The sequence below is a fragment of the Pelmatolapia mariae genome, linkage group LG23, assembly GCF_036321145.2.
Source record: "Pelmatolapia mariae isolate MD_Pm_ZW linkage group LG23, Pm_UMD_F_2, whole genome shotgun sequence".
NCBI lineage: Eukaryota > Metazoa > Chordata > Actinopteri > Cichliformes > Cichlidae > Pelmatolapia > Pelmatolapia mariae.
In genome coordinates this window covers 47,867,958-47,884,465 of record NC_086246.1, presented here as the reverse complement: position 1 = coordinate 47,884,465, position 16,508 = coordinate 47,867,958, and the positions used below count along the sequence as shown (strand labels likewise).

The 16,508-nt window shown below is 40.8% G+C and overlaps 1 protein-coding gene across 2 annotated transcripts; it reads left to right on the top strand.

The window, feature by feature from the left end:
- The first annotated feature begins 277 nt into the window (after positions 1–277).
- Positions 278–16,143, top strand: plpp2b (phospholipid phosphatase 2b). Of its 2 annotated transcripts, none has more exons than XM_063467161.1 (6): positions 278–517; positions 10,023–10,174; positions 10,388–10,650; positions 10,864–10,921; positions 11,919–12,095; positions 13,031–16,143. In XM_063467161.1, exons 2-6 carry the CDS (start codon positions 10,043–10,045, stop codon positions 13,184–13,186), a joined length of 786 nt encoding a protein of 261 aa, XP_063323231.1. In that variant the 5' UTR covers positions 278–517; positions 10,023–10,042; the 3' UTR covers positions 13,187–16,143. The 2 variants fall into 2 exon arrangements, with proteins under 2 accessions (XP_063323231.1, XP_063323230.1); XM_063467160.1 differs by having other exon boundaries at positions 278–743.
- The last annotated feature ends 365 nt before the right edge of the window (positions 16,144–16,508 follow it).

The window sequence follows — 16,508 nt, the reverse complement described above, 5'->3', positions numbered from 1 at the left end:
TTAACCCCATCAGTCAATTCCTTCTGTTAATACATTTATCCGTTTCGGGAAATGGCATCTTCCTTCTTCCTTCGTATTTTAAATCTGAGTGCACTTTTTTCAGCTCCAATTAAAGCAGCAATTGAGTCGTCTCTACTGAACATACATGAAAGGCTTAACACTGGCAAAAGCACAAAGAGAAAAAACGTCTTCCTCCCTGTTTTCTGCGCACATGTGCGCAAAAGCTCGGTGCCTGGTGGCGATCGGATGAAGAGAAGAGCCAGACGAGGAAGCAAGGAGGAGGGATCAGGAGCAGTGGCGTGGTTTGACCGGAGTAAAGAGTTTATTCTGGATTCTGCGGACGCCTCCGTCACAGTTCAATCGGATGGTCTCTCTCTGGTCTTTATTTGATACCCAATTCAGTTATGTGCGCAAAAGGACGCAGAGCGTCAGAGGTGTGCTGCTCTGAAAGGAGTTTGGATAAAGTGTCGCTATAAGAAACTTACACACCTCCGCTGTCACTGTCATCGCAGCACAGGTACGAACCAGGATCCCGGAAGAACTCGTTGTACAGGTTACCCTTTGTTTTTAGAGTTACTTGTACGTTTCTGAGTGAACGAACTCAGATGGACTTGTTTACTTTATTCAAGAAAAAAATTATCTCTCAAAGTTTCTGATTATAAAGTAAATTAGCGGAAAGAAAATGAAGGATCAGAAGAAGAAGAAGCTGTTCGTGGTGGTGGATGTGCTGTGCGTTACAGCTGGTAAGTTAACAACCTGTTCCTTTTATTTAGCACACGGACAATGCGCAAAAGTCGGCAGGCGTCGCTGGTAATATATTTGTGGCTACATCCGTTTCTTCTCATAATTCGCATTTTTTGTGTGTTTTGCACCAATGACAGCAGCTTAGGGTCTCTTGTAGTAAAGGGAACTCAGCGGTGTTTGTTTATTTGCACGTTAAACTCAAGCGCGATTTTTTTAATCAGACAAAAGGTTTTCTGGATGGCTGCTGATTTAAATCTCTATGGCTGATCCAGCAGCTGGACTGCCACACTCGGGTCTAGCGCTAAATGAGCAGCCTGTCACTCACTTTGTTTATGGAGATCCGGGCTGGGATAACGTCCCGGCCTTAAATGTTGGTGCAATTGCACCATGGCAGAACATAAGAGGAAACCTCAGTGTCATCCTCCTCGCAAGGCTGCATGCTCCAACCTACTCACCAAAACTTTGCAGGACTTTACAGTGCCCCAGGAAGCTGAATATTTGTTTATGGAAATCTGATACGCATGTGTGCGCCCCGCTTATTCCACATATTTTGTCTGCCAGGAATCCTAAAAAGACTGTTCCCCACTTCCCACGTTCGGTGCATTTCTCGACATTTGACTTTCTGCTGCGCTCGGAAACGCATGTTCCGCGTTTAACTTCAGGCAGAATTCGGTCCCCCCCCCCCCCCCCCAAGAAACAGTATTTTCTGCTGTAACCAATGAACTAATATGTATCGGATTCGTCTCCTCCCTCCTCTGGATAGTGTCAGAAAATGCACCATATTAACAAACATTGTATTAACAGCTTTCCACACTGATGAGTGTCTTTTGACATTCATCTTCAAGGTATGGAACACGATTAGGGAGGAAATGTTAATGTCACCGTGTTACGATTTGCATGATGAAAATAACAATATACATACTGTACAGACTTTTGACAGACGTGTGAATCTTTTAATAATTAGCTGAGATTCAAAGGGGTTTGTTAAAAGCATATAAATACAGATGCCAAAATAAATAAATCACCGAGCTTAATAATCTGACAAATGTTTTCATCATAAAGATAATGATTAGATCAACTTTATCAAACAAAAAAAACAACAAACATAAAAACTCTGAGCTAACATGTCCAGAAGAAATTGTTTTCAGATGCGGACACAAGGATAATATGCACATGTGGAATATACCAGTGTGGTGGGAGGTTGGTTCACTGTGTTAATGCCACATGAGCACGACAGCCATCTGTTTTGCAACGGTGTGGTGTTTGGCACCTTGTTTTGTCTCGGTTACAAAAGAGGAAGGAGTTCAGGACGAAGACTTCCAGGGCCCCCACTCCATCCCGGGCTTTACAAAGAGCTTAGGAGTATTTTCCATCAATGGGAATATCCACAGACTGCTGAACATGATAAACCTTACCATTTCGTTGTCACAAGTCTGGGATTAATGTCTGGGTTGGGTTGGTCGGATGGTTGGTCAGATCTCGATGGCTTATCCCACCCTTTTTGCCTTCGCTTTCCCTACTGCCACCCATGTCATTCACCCAAATAATCGTCAAGTCAACCCCAAGCTTATGTGAGGTTTCCCCAGGCGTGTAATAACAACACGATAGAGCTTATAATTATGCTGACCATTAGCCTGTATGGAAACAGTGTTGAGTTGGGTTTCTTCTGCATTTTCAGACTGTTTACATTTCTTGAATTTGTGAGCCTTTCAAATCAGCGTCTGCCATTTTCTTCTCTCTGGACTGTTGCTCAGCCGAAGAAATATGTCTCACATTCAGCAGACTGCTTTCATCTATCTTTTGTTCAGGAATCCAAAGGCCAAAATCAATGGTAACATGAAAGAAAGATTTCTTTGGCATGCTCTCTATCTCTTTCACCCTGCCCTGCCCAGGTCAAACTACACTGATAACTGTTGGTATCATATGAATGCCTCTGTCTTTTTTGTTGTGGTTTTTTGTTTAATACAGTCCACAACACAGTTACTGAGCACCTTAATGGATGAATTTGGTGTAAAATAGCTGGTTTGTGGTAGTTTACTGATTCCTTCCTACTCGAAGTCTGTCGTATTATGTATTATTTGTCTAGTTTAAGCCTCCTGTCTCTTTTTTTTGTGAGGGACATTTGAGGTTGTTGTACTTGTCAAAGATCTACCTTGGTTTTGAATTTCTTGTTTATTGTGAACTTCTGGCCTCAGTTCTTCGTCTATTCTTTCTTCCTCCCTTCCTCCCACTCTCCCTACCCCGTCTGTGTAAGTCTACACTCAGCACAAATAGATGGTGGGTGTTGGCTCGAGAAAGGAAAGACCGGGTTTTAACCTCTCCCTGTCCACAGCTCTGCAGGTGTAACATGTATGTCACAGCTCACATTCCTCATTTCATGGGTGCTCCTGTTGGAAAAATGAATGACATTTTGAATTGTGAGTAATGTGCTCGATAATACACTAGGCCAATAGACTAAATGGCCTTGGGGCAAGGCACTGCAAACACATTCTTGTTTTCCCATGTGTGCGCTCGTTATTGTCTGTAAGATTGTGACAAACCTGTTCTGTGTCATTGATTGCTGACCCACTTACAAAACGTGTTATGTATGTATTGTACAGTATGTAAAAGTTCCTTTTTTTCTTTTTAACCTTCAGAAACAGGCCTGCATTTCTTAAAATGGTGTTAGAGTCCATCCATCCATCTCTTCTGCTTATTCTAATAAGGGTCACGGGGGCTGGAGCCTATCCCAAAGATTTACAGTATTTTATAATTTTGTTTTCAGTGAATTGTATACTTATCACTTATCATTCTGCATTTGTTGGTTTCTTTTGCATTTCACACCCAAAGAACAATGGCAGCAGACTTTTTGATTTTCGCCTGGCCTACACATATTAAGTTGTTCTCAGTATTTTATATGATCACAGTCACATTGACACATACAATAGCGCTTGCTCACAGATTCCCATGGCAGGAAAACTATCAGACTTTCTACGCATTTCATTGCATTTTTTACTTTTAATGCACTCTGTCCCCTTGTTGTGTTGCTTGCCAACCCTGGTTAGTTTGTCAGTGAAGCCATCCAGTGGCGTCTCCTGGGAGCCGGGCCTCTTGTGGTTTTTGTTGGTAAGACTGATTGGCTTGAGTTCTCAGAGCAAAGCTATGAAGATGCTTGATGGGAATGGTTTTCCTTAGGAGAGCCATGTCATGGAAACTGAAGCCCTTCTAAACAAACAGACACGTTCCACTGAGAGAACTTAGTTTCTTTATATTTTGGTTGCTGATATTCAAATTATTTTAAATCGTTGCAAGTGAGGTTGAGCGTGGAATTCAGGTATTTTATAGGCATACATTGATTATTTTTGACTGTTTGTTTCTACTGTTTTTAAAGTTTTTATTTGTATGTTCTTTTATGTAGCTCTGCCATATCAAAATCCAATATTCTATTTTTCTGTATATTTATTGGTGTTTATTACAGGATACCTACTGCTCTTTGCAGATCTACGTTATTAGTTTGGACTTTACCAGAGCTTAGCATGATTCACAGTTCAAAATAATCTTTGTTTTGGTGTAACCCCCCCAGTTCGTGCACTCTGGAATAAGCTCTATAAGCACTTCTCTCCTTAGGTAACCTTTTCTTCTGAATGATGAACAGCAGGTGTTTGGGGCTGCTGTGCTCACTGCCAGAGCTGTCACTGACATCATATAAAACCTCGAGTATCAAAAATGTAAACAGTGCTGTTTGATCACTAGAAAAAGATACGAGCTGTAAATAAGCCAAACGCAGTCTAAAAGACATGTTTCTTGTTAATGTCAAGCCAAACTAGATTTTAAGGACTAATCCAAACAAACTGGGAATGTACAAAGGCAACATCAAATATATACAGGATAAAGTACGACACAGCAAGGCAGCAGCAGCTTATTTAGTAAGGTCAGGATCATTCATTGTAGCTACACACATCAGACTGCCTTTTAACTCCTCCCGCAGGCCTTTCTGGTTTAGGTTGAAACCTGTGTGGCCTACTTCTTTGATCCCCTCCAAACCCAGACTCTTTGATTGCTCACCCAGATTTAGCTGCTCTCCCACCACTCGCACAGCCTCGCCTGCCGCCATGTCTCCTTCTGCTCTGCTTGAAGCTAAGCACGCGTAAATGATGGACGGAGTGAAACAGTGGGATTAAAAATAAAGAATGGACCACAGCAGCAGCAGCAGGATTTGGTGTGACTGGTGAAGTTGGGCGTTCCTCATGTGAATTAGAATTCCAGAGGCCTACGCCGGCAGAGGTTGTAGGCTCAGCACATACCTTCCACATTAGTCAGTCCAGCTTGGAGGGGAGACAGTTAGAAGGAGAGAGAGCTTTAGCTGGTTTTTTAACTGCAACACATCTTCTTGAGCATGACCTGCTTTGACATAAAAACATGTTTGAATTGGAGGGAACAAACGAAGGAGAGAATTTTTTATTCAAAGGAATAAAAAGTGGAAACACTCCAGCTAAAAGAAAGGGGGAGGGAAAGCCTCCCTCTGTCCTCATCCACGCAGGGTGGAATTGGAAGCAGTCAGGAATTGAGTAAATGACTAAAGAGTGACACAGATTTCTAAGAAGTGGTGAAATGTGAGATGAAACTAAAACTGTCAACAGGAAGAAAAGAAGGCTAGAAATACAATAAGAAGAGGCTGACCTTCATGCTGCAAAGACAGGAAACCAGAGTGGAAGAAATTAGATGGAAGGGCAAATGTTCCAGCTACGACCCCGAAGGAAAGTTTTAGGCCCCGCAGGGCAGCCTAAGGGCATGGGAACACCCATCTCCCGCCACACACAGGCTATGCACTCTTTAGGTATGCATAATAATAACCCAGACTGTATGTTTTTCAAATTAGGGAACATAATTGTCCATCTGTGTGGTTATGCAGGTGCAGCGAGTTATGTCAGAGAAACCACGGTCAGTAGGTGTCAGTTATTCTCAAACTGTGACTTCCAGATAATCATAGCAGTTTGACTCAAGGGACTAAGGTCTCCACAGCAGAAAAATGGACCCTGTACAGCAAATACATGTAGACATGAAAAGGAGGGAAGGGAAATGGAAGAAAAAGACCTAAGCTAGCAGAGAGTGAGAAAGAGAGGATGTGACGGGCCTTGAATGTCAGCACCAGAGTGCGATTGTGGTCCAAATGGTCCTGCATAATTGCACATCTACCAGCTAAATAAAGCATCACCCAGTGAGGCCTCTATATTTACAACAGAGGGAGAAGTGTGTGGGAGGACACTGTGATCGAGTGAGTGACAGAAAGAGAAGAATGAATGGCTTTAACCATGACAGAGAAACAGGGGGAGAGGATGTGATTCAGCAGCGGTGGAAAGAATGAACATGCTGGTGTTGTTCATGTATCAATTAATGCAGAAATCTCCCTCTGACTGAGCTGGATTCTTCAGACAGTCATTCTCAGTTACTCTCATATAGCTTCATTTTGCTCTAGTATCCATTGTAGCAGTGGGAGTCACCAAGGTATTACTGCAAAGTGGAACCAAAGACTCTAAAGTGAACCTTCTTTAAATGGAGGCAGAAGGACTGCACATTAGAGGCTCAGGCAGGAGCGTTTCCTGGCCACATTTTCCTCCCTCAATCGTTGGAGGAAACATTCAAAAACAAGGCTTTCCGCACGCTAAAGAAATAAGTCTACTCTTTTTATTGTTACTTCCATGTATTCTGTGTTCTTTCAGATTTTCTCAACAGAAAAATCTCCAGCAGAGTCAGAGACACTGCTCGGTCTTTAAGTGGAGGCAGCTCTGGAGCAATGTCAATTTGGGTTGTGGGATTGTCTCGTGGTATGCTGGAGGCCTATTTTGTGTGCCGATGGGTCTAATTTTGTCTAAAAACTGTGTTGGAGTATGTCTGCTTTTCCAGAGACTGGCTGGTTTGTTTCTTGCAGATATTATACGCAGGGGGACTGCTCATGAGACACACTCGCATATGCACCTCAGGGCGTACCATTTATTTTGCCCATGAGAGCAGTCCAGACTCCTTACATCATTTTATTTCTGCCGTTTTCCCCCCTTTTCATCCGAGCTTCTGATTCATGACTTAAAAGTTAAAGTCAGGTGTCAGCTGAATTAGTGCTTCATGGATGAAAACAGACATGAAAAATTAATACTTTTTTTACAAGTCAGAGGGGCTTTTTTAAGACCTGCAGGCTGACTTCACTCAGTCCATAAACCCTGTCCTGTTAAGAGGATTTAGTAAGCATTAAAAACATAAAGATATTGAGCTGATGAGATGAATACATTTTTGCTGGCAGTAGAATAATGGTGATGATGGACGTGCAAAAGCTGTTTAGCCTTGTGTGAATTTGTGCGATATTTCATTAGCTGGCACATCATTTTAAAGGTTTTTTTCCCCCTTAATTCTTCTCCTGCTTTGCTGTGATTAATGGCCTGGTTCTATCATGCGACTCCAGCATAGAAATAATTATGTTGTACTGCTGCTTGACATTTACCATTCTGTGTTAGGTAAATAAACATTTCTCTAGAGTTTGTCTAGGCCAATCTTATAAAAACCTTCAAACTTGGTGTTATGTATTCATGGAGGTAGGTTTCATTTAAATCTGACTCTGATTTTAGTGCAACTATTTTTTCCTGACTCCACAGAGAAATAAAAAGTAGTAGTTGTTGGGTTTTTTTTTAAGTTTGCTCCATTCTTTCCAGCTGGAAGCAGGATGCAGGATACAGATGGATAAGCTGCCACCCAAAAGCCACATCAGTAAATCTGAATCAGCGAGCTCCCCTGTGGTGCTTCAGACAGGATGTTAGTTAAATATAAGAGACTGTATTACACTACCGTTATCACAGACAGGATTTAGTGGCTGTAACAGGAAAATGTGTGGAATAGGACTTTAAAATCCTGGTTTACCACATCCTGCACACTGGGGTCCTGTGCTCATGCAGTGATTGGTGGGAATCTGCCACACAGTGAAAGGTGACAACCAGCTGCTGCTTGTAATGATATTGGTATTAGAAAGGGGGGATGGGGGGGAAATGCAGTTAAACTGCCTGTAGGCACTAAAATTACTTAAAAATTTATGGCTGCTGCATGTAACAATAGTTGCATGTTTTGGAAAGTGTTTCTGATTGTCTTTACGCATAGTGGGAAAGCTTCCCACGCCCTCCCAAGGGTACTTTGAATAGAAAGACTAGTCTGGCAAAAGGCTTTTAAATAAAGTTACTTTGTGACTGAACACTGTCTTTGTTAAAGGTAACATCTTTACTTTTTTTCCTTCAATGTTTGTCTAGTCTAAATCCAGCTCCATCAAGGCTAGGTCAGCAGGAGTCAATGCACAATCATGTGTTTATCCAATTGAGCGCTATTGTTTATTCTGCTCTCAGCACAAAGCCTGTATTTTGCTGCTGCCTTTGCTCACTGAGCCCATAAAACCCTTTGTCCACAGGTGTGCAGGCGACATGTCACTATATCCCATCTCATCCCGTGTCACCTTCGACATAGAGAGATAAGATCAAGTGCATGTTATTCTTCTTCTGTCATCATACATGGCCTGTTGCCGAGAATACTGAACAATAGCGAGGGGTATTTCTAAGAATTTAACCAATTGTTAAATGTACTGAAGTGACAGTTTTCGGGTCCACTTACAAACTAAGTAGTTCTTTTCTTTGTGACAGTGTTCATACATTTGCAGTAGGCTGTTCTCCTATATCTGTCACGAGGTGGAATTAAACATGGAATTAACAGAGCATTTATCTCAGCTGAATCCCAATCCGCCTTCCTGTTGTATATTTTCCTTTAGTTTCAGTCTTAATGGTCTCTCACCAGTCAGGCTCACTGGAAGTCTTCCTAGAATTATGTCAAGGGCAGACTTTTTTTTGCTTTTAAATGGGAGGGGTGCACAGTTCATTTACACAGAAATTCAATGCTATTGGTGAGTGAACTTTTCAAGTTCTTGCGATGCTTTTGCATTGCTGTTTTTCTTGCATTTCGCATGCAGGCGCTTGATATTTTCACAGTGGGCCCAAGACTGTCTGCCTTCTATGGATAGCAGTAGTGGATATTGGGGTGGAGAACACATTCCTTACTAGGGAATGTGATACCTGATCATTTTCAGCCATTTGTCAGTTGATTGTTTAGTCTTTGACTTCTCTAATGAATGTCAGAAATACCCGTAACCCTATAAAACTACAAATTTGCAGTGCCATGTAAGGGATAAAAGATACCTATTCCCTGCATTTCTAGGATGTTATGTGTCATATATGTGCTATATAATATGTCCAACCAATAACTGGATAATGTATTAATGATTTCTTGAACATTAATTACTTTACTATTCCTATCAACAAGCCCAAAGTAGGATCAAATACCTCCAGTTTCTGCACCTGTGCATATAAGGCCTTTGTCTCACATATTGTCTAATAGCCAAAGACAGCTAGTAGAAGCTCGTTTTAATTGGGTCACATTGGTAAGATGTAGAAATAAGTATCAGCTGTTTTTCAGCAGTCTCATATCTTCAAGTCTCATTTGAGCTTCTGCAAATTTAACAGGTTTTTGATTCACATAGCAAAAAAGCAATTTGCAAAATGTATTTAGCAACTGTTTATTAGTACACGCTTTAACTAAACGTCTTAAATTCTTCACATTCTGAAATGTGCTTGTTAGTGAGTGTCTGTTAGACGAGAGGAAGATGGTGAGCGTGTGGTTTAGGAATGGAGTTTTCTGAAGCTCTCGAGGACATCATTCATTCTCAGGGGAGCTGTAAGCAGCTATATTTGGGCTTATTTTGCACACAACCACATGCCTGCAGGAATTTGTGTACAGTTTCTTAACTGTTTATATTGTACACATGGGTATATGTCTGATGTCCGATCTTTTTTTTTTCTTTTTGCATATGCTCATGAATATAAAATCTATTTCCCACTGTGTATTTTTGCCTACATTTAAAGCACAAAATGTGTTTCTCCTTGTGGGTTGTTTTCATCCTTGTGAACTTAGCATTTATCCTTAGAAAAAAAATTTCATCCTCCAAGTTAGGACATGAGGTAATGTCTGAAAAATACAGAAAAATAGCCAAATGTGTTTTTCTACCTCATTTTTCTTTGATTTTAAAGTACATTAACTTGGATCCGGGATCTTCTAATCCATATCCTGTGCCGCCCAATCATGACCAAAGCCCAGGAACTTCTGTTACATCACAGTCAAACACCTATGCATCCATCTCATCCCAGCAAGAGCAAAATTTATCCAAATATGCAATTAGTCTAACATAATAAGACTGTTCATCTGGTTTGTTTTCCCTCCAGCGGCACTGCCTTTCATCATTATGACCATTGTCTCCAAGCCATACCAAAGAGGCATTTACTGCAATGATGACAGCATCAAATATCCCCTAAAACCAGACACCATCACCCCCGGTATGCTGGCAGCTGTCACCATCTGCTGCACTCTCGTCATTGTAAGTGTAACAGGACGTTTCATGACACTGTTCTAGCTGACTTTACTCATTTGACACGATCCTATGGTCTTTCTTAAATAAATGAATGCACTTTGCCAGAACTTGACAATGAGTTGATATGAAAGTAGGAGAAGACATTTTATGTACTGGAGGAAAAATGTGAAAAAAAACCCCAAGAAATAATCTTTTATTTTTTTTATTCTCTCTCCTCAGATCTCATCTGGAGAGGCTTATCTGGTCTACAGACAGAGGATTCAGTCTAATACACAGTTCAATCAGTATATAGCTGCACTCTACAAGGTAGTAGGCACCTTTTTGTTTGGAGGAGCTGTCAGCCAGTCATTTACTGACCTTGCAAAGTACACTATTGGGCGTCCAAGGCCAAACTTCATGGCAGTATGTTTACCGAAAGTCTGCACAGGATACATGCCGGTGATCAACTGCACTGGGACTCCTGAGGATGTCACAGAGTCTAGGTAGGAGGGAAAGAACTTCCATCAGTTTCTTTATAGAGGAAACAAGAACCTCATACTAATTACACAGATTGTAACATACTGTAAAACAAAAAAATCAGGTATTGTCTGTGAAAATGAGGTCTAACACATTTTACATGATATTGATGCTACAAAATGCTACTGTACAAATATCCTGTGTAAAGCAGTTACATCTGAATTGTGTTTTTTCTCTAGATTGTCCTTCTATTCTGGTCACTCCTCTTTTAGCATGTACTGCATGCTTTTCCTAGCGGTAAGTACAGAACATGAGCCTCAAGAAATAAAACCCATTTCTCTGTACAGTTAAAAAAAATGTAAATAAAAAAACTCCAAAACCTCTGGGCTCCTTTAAGAGCATTCTCATGCATTTAGATCTGTACTCAGAGACATAAAAGGGAAAAGTGGAGTCCAGGGGAAGAATGTAGTGAGACAAATGATCTGGAATAGTCTGCAACCCTTTTCCCAGCAATGATGAAAGCAAAGCACGAGCTCTGACCTGTCTTCCAGGCCTATTCAGCTCATTCCACTTGGCCCCATCTCTTTGTTTTAAAAGGCACCACAGCTAGACAGCAAGCTCCAAGCAAAGCAGCTTTTATTTTTTCAGTTCCAAGAAAAGAGCGTCCAGCTAGTGTCCATTCCTGTCTTTGGCACTCTCTGTTTTGCCAGGCATATGCTGCAAACAAACATAGAGCTCAGCTGTGACATCCAGCCCTTGTCCTCTGGGCTGCCTTGAAAGAGTATGCTATAGTGTTGAATGCAGCGTAGCCATACGGCAGGCGGACGGTGGTGCGATGCCAATTTTTACACCTTTAACAGCAGCCGAGCAGAATTTTTAACTATTGCCAGATTCATATTTTGTTGGCATCGGTGCTTTCCAGCATAAATGGGGTTTGAGTCTGTGGAGAACATAAATTAGATTTGTACTCAGCACCTTTTTAAAGTTAAATCTAATTTGAGAGGTGCCAGCTACTGTTTTCACTGCAAACTCAAGCACCAAAGTCATAGCCTGTTTTTTAAGGATCCAACCAGTATCTTGATAGTGTTGTAGTTTAAGCACATTTAGAAATGGCAGAAATTTCCCTACTTTACTGTTTCGTTAGCATATCACATTGCAGTTATGATGTATGATGCAGTGTTGCCATAATATAACTGGTGACTACGCTGTTATGTATTGGTGTGATAACCTTTTTAGGTTCCAGCAGTGCTAACAGCATCATTGCTCTCTTTTTCCTCTCTGTTTCCACCTCCAGCTTTACGTGCAGGCGAGATTTGTGGCAAAGTGGGCCAGACTTCTCCGGCCCACCATCCAGTTCTTCCTGGTGGCCTTCGCGGTTTATGTGGGTTACACCCGAGTCTCTGATTACAAGCACCATTGGAGCGATGTGCTGGTGGGGCTGCTGCAGGGAGCACTTGTTGCTTTGCTAAATGTGAGTCTCCACGGCAACGTCCTACAAGATAAATGCTACAAAAATTAGTGATTTTATAGTAACACAGCCATTACTTTTAAAAGCTTATGCCTGGGAACTTTTGGCAGTTTTTCTTTTTACTTCTCCTCTTGAGAATTTATGATTACATGGAGACTTTTTTTTCATTACATTTTTTGTACCACCAGCTTCCTACCTGATGACATATTAACTTTGCATCTTAGTCCTGTGGTTTCCAAGTGCTGGAAAGGCAAACACAGGTGTGACCGTCTAAATCATAAAAATGACATTTAGTGGAAACGTTAGCAGAATAGCTCAAAACATATTTTTTGCCATATATTTTATTCCCAAAGTTAAAGCCATGTAGAGAGGAAGTATGAGTAGAGTGAAGTGTGACAGCAGCATGGTGTGTCTTGATACAAACCCACATACTCACAGCTGGCAGGTAACAAGTCCATTCACCTCCTTCATCCAGCTGGGCTTCTTTATTGTTTGGCCACTTCCCTGTTATGATTGAACCACTGTCAGCTCTGCCTTGTGGAAATTCTGGAGTGGTAGAACGTGTGTTTGTGTGTCTGTGTGTGTCCATGCATGATTAATTGGGATGTGAGCCTGCACCTTTGGCCTTCACAGTGCTGCACGCAATTAGAGACCCTCCTGGGCATAGGATTTTATGGTCTGCAGGGGTTGTGCCTGCTCTCTGTGTGTTCCTCTCTGATGTGTGTGAGAGTCTGCGTTAGTGTGTCATTTAACAGCTGTTCACAGTCCTCTCCAGACATGTGTAATCACAGTTTCCAGCTCTGCCCGTACCTCCTCAGTGTCCCTTACTTGTTTATACTCCAATCTCTGTAGCACAAATAATTTTCTAAGTGACCTGCAATCTTGTCTGGCTTCCTTTTTTTGTCCCCTCTTAATCTCTCCTTCCCTCTCCTCTGCAGGTGCACTTTGTGTCGGATTTCTTCGAAAAGTGTCCTAAACGTTCCAAGAGGCCTGGCACTCGCGATAGTGAGGAAGCAGAAAGGAAACCCAGCGTGCAGATTGCAGACTCTGAGAACAGCAACCATTACAACTACCACAGTCGTGGCACTGTGTGATAGTGGACTTAGGAACAAAGACTGCAAACCTGCAGACCCCAAACCTGTGTGATAGCATCAAATCCAGGGGCTTCAACCTGGTTAGATCAGGTAATAACCTGGGTTATATGCAATCCTGACTCTTCAGGATGCCTTCTGTCCTGGAACTGTGTCACATTTTAATGTTTTGGTAATTTTGGCAATCGGCCCTTTGTATTTGTGTTTTTAAAAAGAAAGGAAAAGCTAGACTTCTGGCCTATAACTTTCAACCTCTTTTCTCTGCATCAACCACTCACTTTCCACCTGCTGCACTGGACTGAGCGATGCAGCCCATCCCTAGGCACCTGAGACACAACCATGACACTTTTCTCCTGTAAGAGAGAAAGAAGCATATTTTTAAGCTATCGTTATTAACGGTAAAGCAAAAAAACTGCATTAACTGAAACATCACAAACCAAATGCAACATGGGTAACATTGTTACCTGTGTTAGCAATGCAGGTAGCTATAAGCTTCCAGTGTCTTTTTCCGGCACACTGACAAAAAAATGTCAGATAAAAGTCTCTCTGCATTTGTGTTGATACATATTCTACTTTCTTTACTCATTACTTGCAAATTAGGGTTGTTATTATTATGCAGTATGCACGTTATCTGTTCCAGAATGGATCAGTGACAGCACCTAGATTTCAGTTATACAGAGTGAATGCAGTGATAACCTAAAAGTGCCTGAAAAGTGCCGAAAACTGCACCAGAATCTGGGCACGGTTTCAGAATTCAAAGCAGCTATTTCACTTCCAGTGAGTTCTTTCATTTTAATTAAAACGACACCGATTAATGGAGCTTTAACATTAGAGTGTATTTTTTGATTTGTGAAAGTAGAAAACCAAATTTGTCTGGAATAATTGTAAAGAGAATGTGTTCAGGCAGGAATGTTTCTAAGTGTTGGTGGATTCATGTCATTTTATTGGACCTACAGTAGAAGAATACTGAATTTCTGACTGTCGGTTAACTTATTTTCCTATATAATGCCATCCTGTTGACAGCATGTCTCAAAAGCTAAAATACAGGTTTTTTCCTGGCAGTCTACCAAATCGTGGAGTCCGTGTCACCTCGTTCAACAGAAATCTATGGATCTTGCTGCCTGTTTGATAAACACATTTTTAAAATGCTTGAGTAAATATTACCCGAATTAACAATGTTGTTATAATTTTTTATTACATTGCTGATTTTGTGGTGGTTTTTCTTTGACTCTGGCTAAAATCTTATTGGCGTGTGGCCCTAAAGAAAATCCTGAAACGTTAGCTATAGACCATCCAGAGCTGCTTAGATGAGCTGTAGAGCCGGTTAACCAACATGGGAAACAAGAACATCCAGTAATATTTCATAACTGCTGTACAAACAGATCTGGGTCTCTGCTAGAAAAAACATTTTGTTCTTAAAGTGGCTAGACAGGTTTACCAGCTGACAACACACTAATTAGATTAGTACTCATTCATGTTGGCAGACTTCACTAAATATCATGTGATATCACTGATTTCATTACGTTTAGCATGAAACTGAGGTAAGGTGAGGACATATCGAATCTTCAGCTTTTAGGCTCATGTCCAGACTGGAAAGGCTGTCGACATTAGTTTCTGAAATGTAAACATGTAATTGTGGATTAGATTAATGATTTATTTATCACCTATGTGAAATGGACTGCAGTAGCAGCCACCATTGATGCCTGTAGCTTTTATTTCTGCTGGACTTGATGTGTCATACCACTACTATACAATCAATCAAATATTAAGAAATGTTGCCTCCATCTTGTGTCCCTTTTTCACTTTTTTTCTAATTTTTTGTTAGAAAATTTTTTTTTGTTTAGCAAATAATAATCAAAGATGGACGAGACAGCCATTTTGAAAACGGTTCATAAGTTATTTTGAATATAAAATGTTCTTTATGTACTTTTATAATGTTGGAAGTGCCAGCGCTAAGGTTTTTTGTGCAATCACCCCAGCTTGCCACTATGAGCCACAAATACTGTATCCATGAATGCTATAAGACATGTTTTTAAGTTTTGTGAAGGACATGTGTGTGTTTATACACCTATATTTGAAATAAATAAAAAACAACAACAAAAAGAATGATTAATATATAAATTGTATGCTTTTATTTCAAATGTAGGGATGTTTTAGTCTTACCTGTACAGTGTGCTTTGGCCCGGGATTTCTCAGACTGGTGCCTGTTGGATTTGCTACACAAACAAATCCAATTCCAGGTCTAAACGGATGCCAGATGCCTTGGCAGGGCTCTTAAATGGCTGCTGTAATGATAAAGAGTTACATACCCAGCTGTGTATTTGAAGCTTGTAACACTGCTCTGGTTCCACTTCAAACATTGGTCCATGTTCCTTTTCCCCTTCCTGTGCTGATGAATGGTGTGAATAAGGTCTCATGTGTAGATCTTGTACAGTGTATAAACAAGCACAGGGATGATGGACAATAGATCAGACAGACCACAAACCTGATAGGCTGATGGACTTGGTGAGAAAAGAACACAGAGGGAATCTTAACTGGCAGTGATTGTGAGGCCCCAAAGCTGTGCTGCAGTGGGGGTGGGGTATCCTATGGCAAACCTTGGTCCACAGGGATTTCCACACATTTAAAGCGCACATTTACAACAAGAAGCATCTGGAAGTGGTTGCACGGATGTGCAATGCTCTGCTTGTGCTTGCTACTTATATCTAAAGCATGTGTATATAACTCAACCTGACGAATGGCAGAAAATGAGGATGAGGGTGTAGAGGTATCATGGTGTTCGACTCCCCTCCAGCTTTTTGGAAACTAAAGTTCTCAGCTGGCGATATGTCTCCATGTGTATGCTTTATTGGTTTAATACTTTAGATTTGATACTTCTGTTTATATATTTACTTGTGCCTGTGGTTCATGTTGTGTTTGCTTGTGTGTAACCTATAGATTATATCTATAGTCTTTAAAGCAGCAAATTTTAAATAAAGTTATAATTTACACTTCAAATGTATTGTTGGAATGTATCTCTTTAGCATGACTGATGTTACAATACAAGCAGACCTGACTATGAAAAGCGTTAACAATAAGATTTGAAGCTTCATAGATTTTATATATAATATAGATATTGCCATGCTTTATAAAGGCATTACTAGAGTCTTCAGGTTTAGGTTGCTGAAGAGAGTTATGTGAAAGAATCACAAGGTCACATAAAGGTACTGAGCCATAATTCTAGCTCTTAGATACTGTTAATATTTCATGTGTTCTCAGTATTATATAGGCCAGTTTTGACTCAAGAATTACTAATAAGGCAGCATGGTGGCACGGTGGTTAGCAC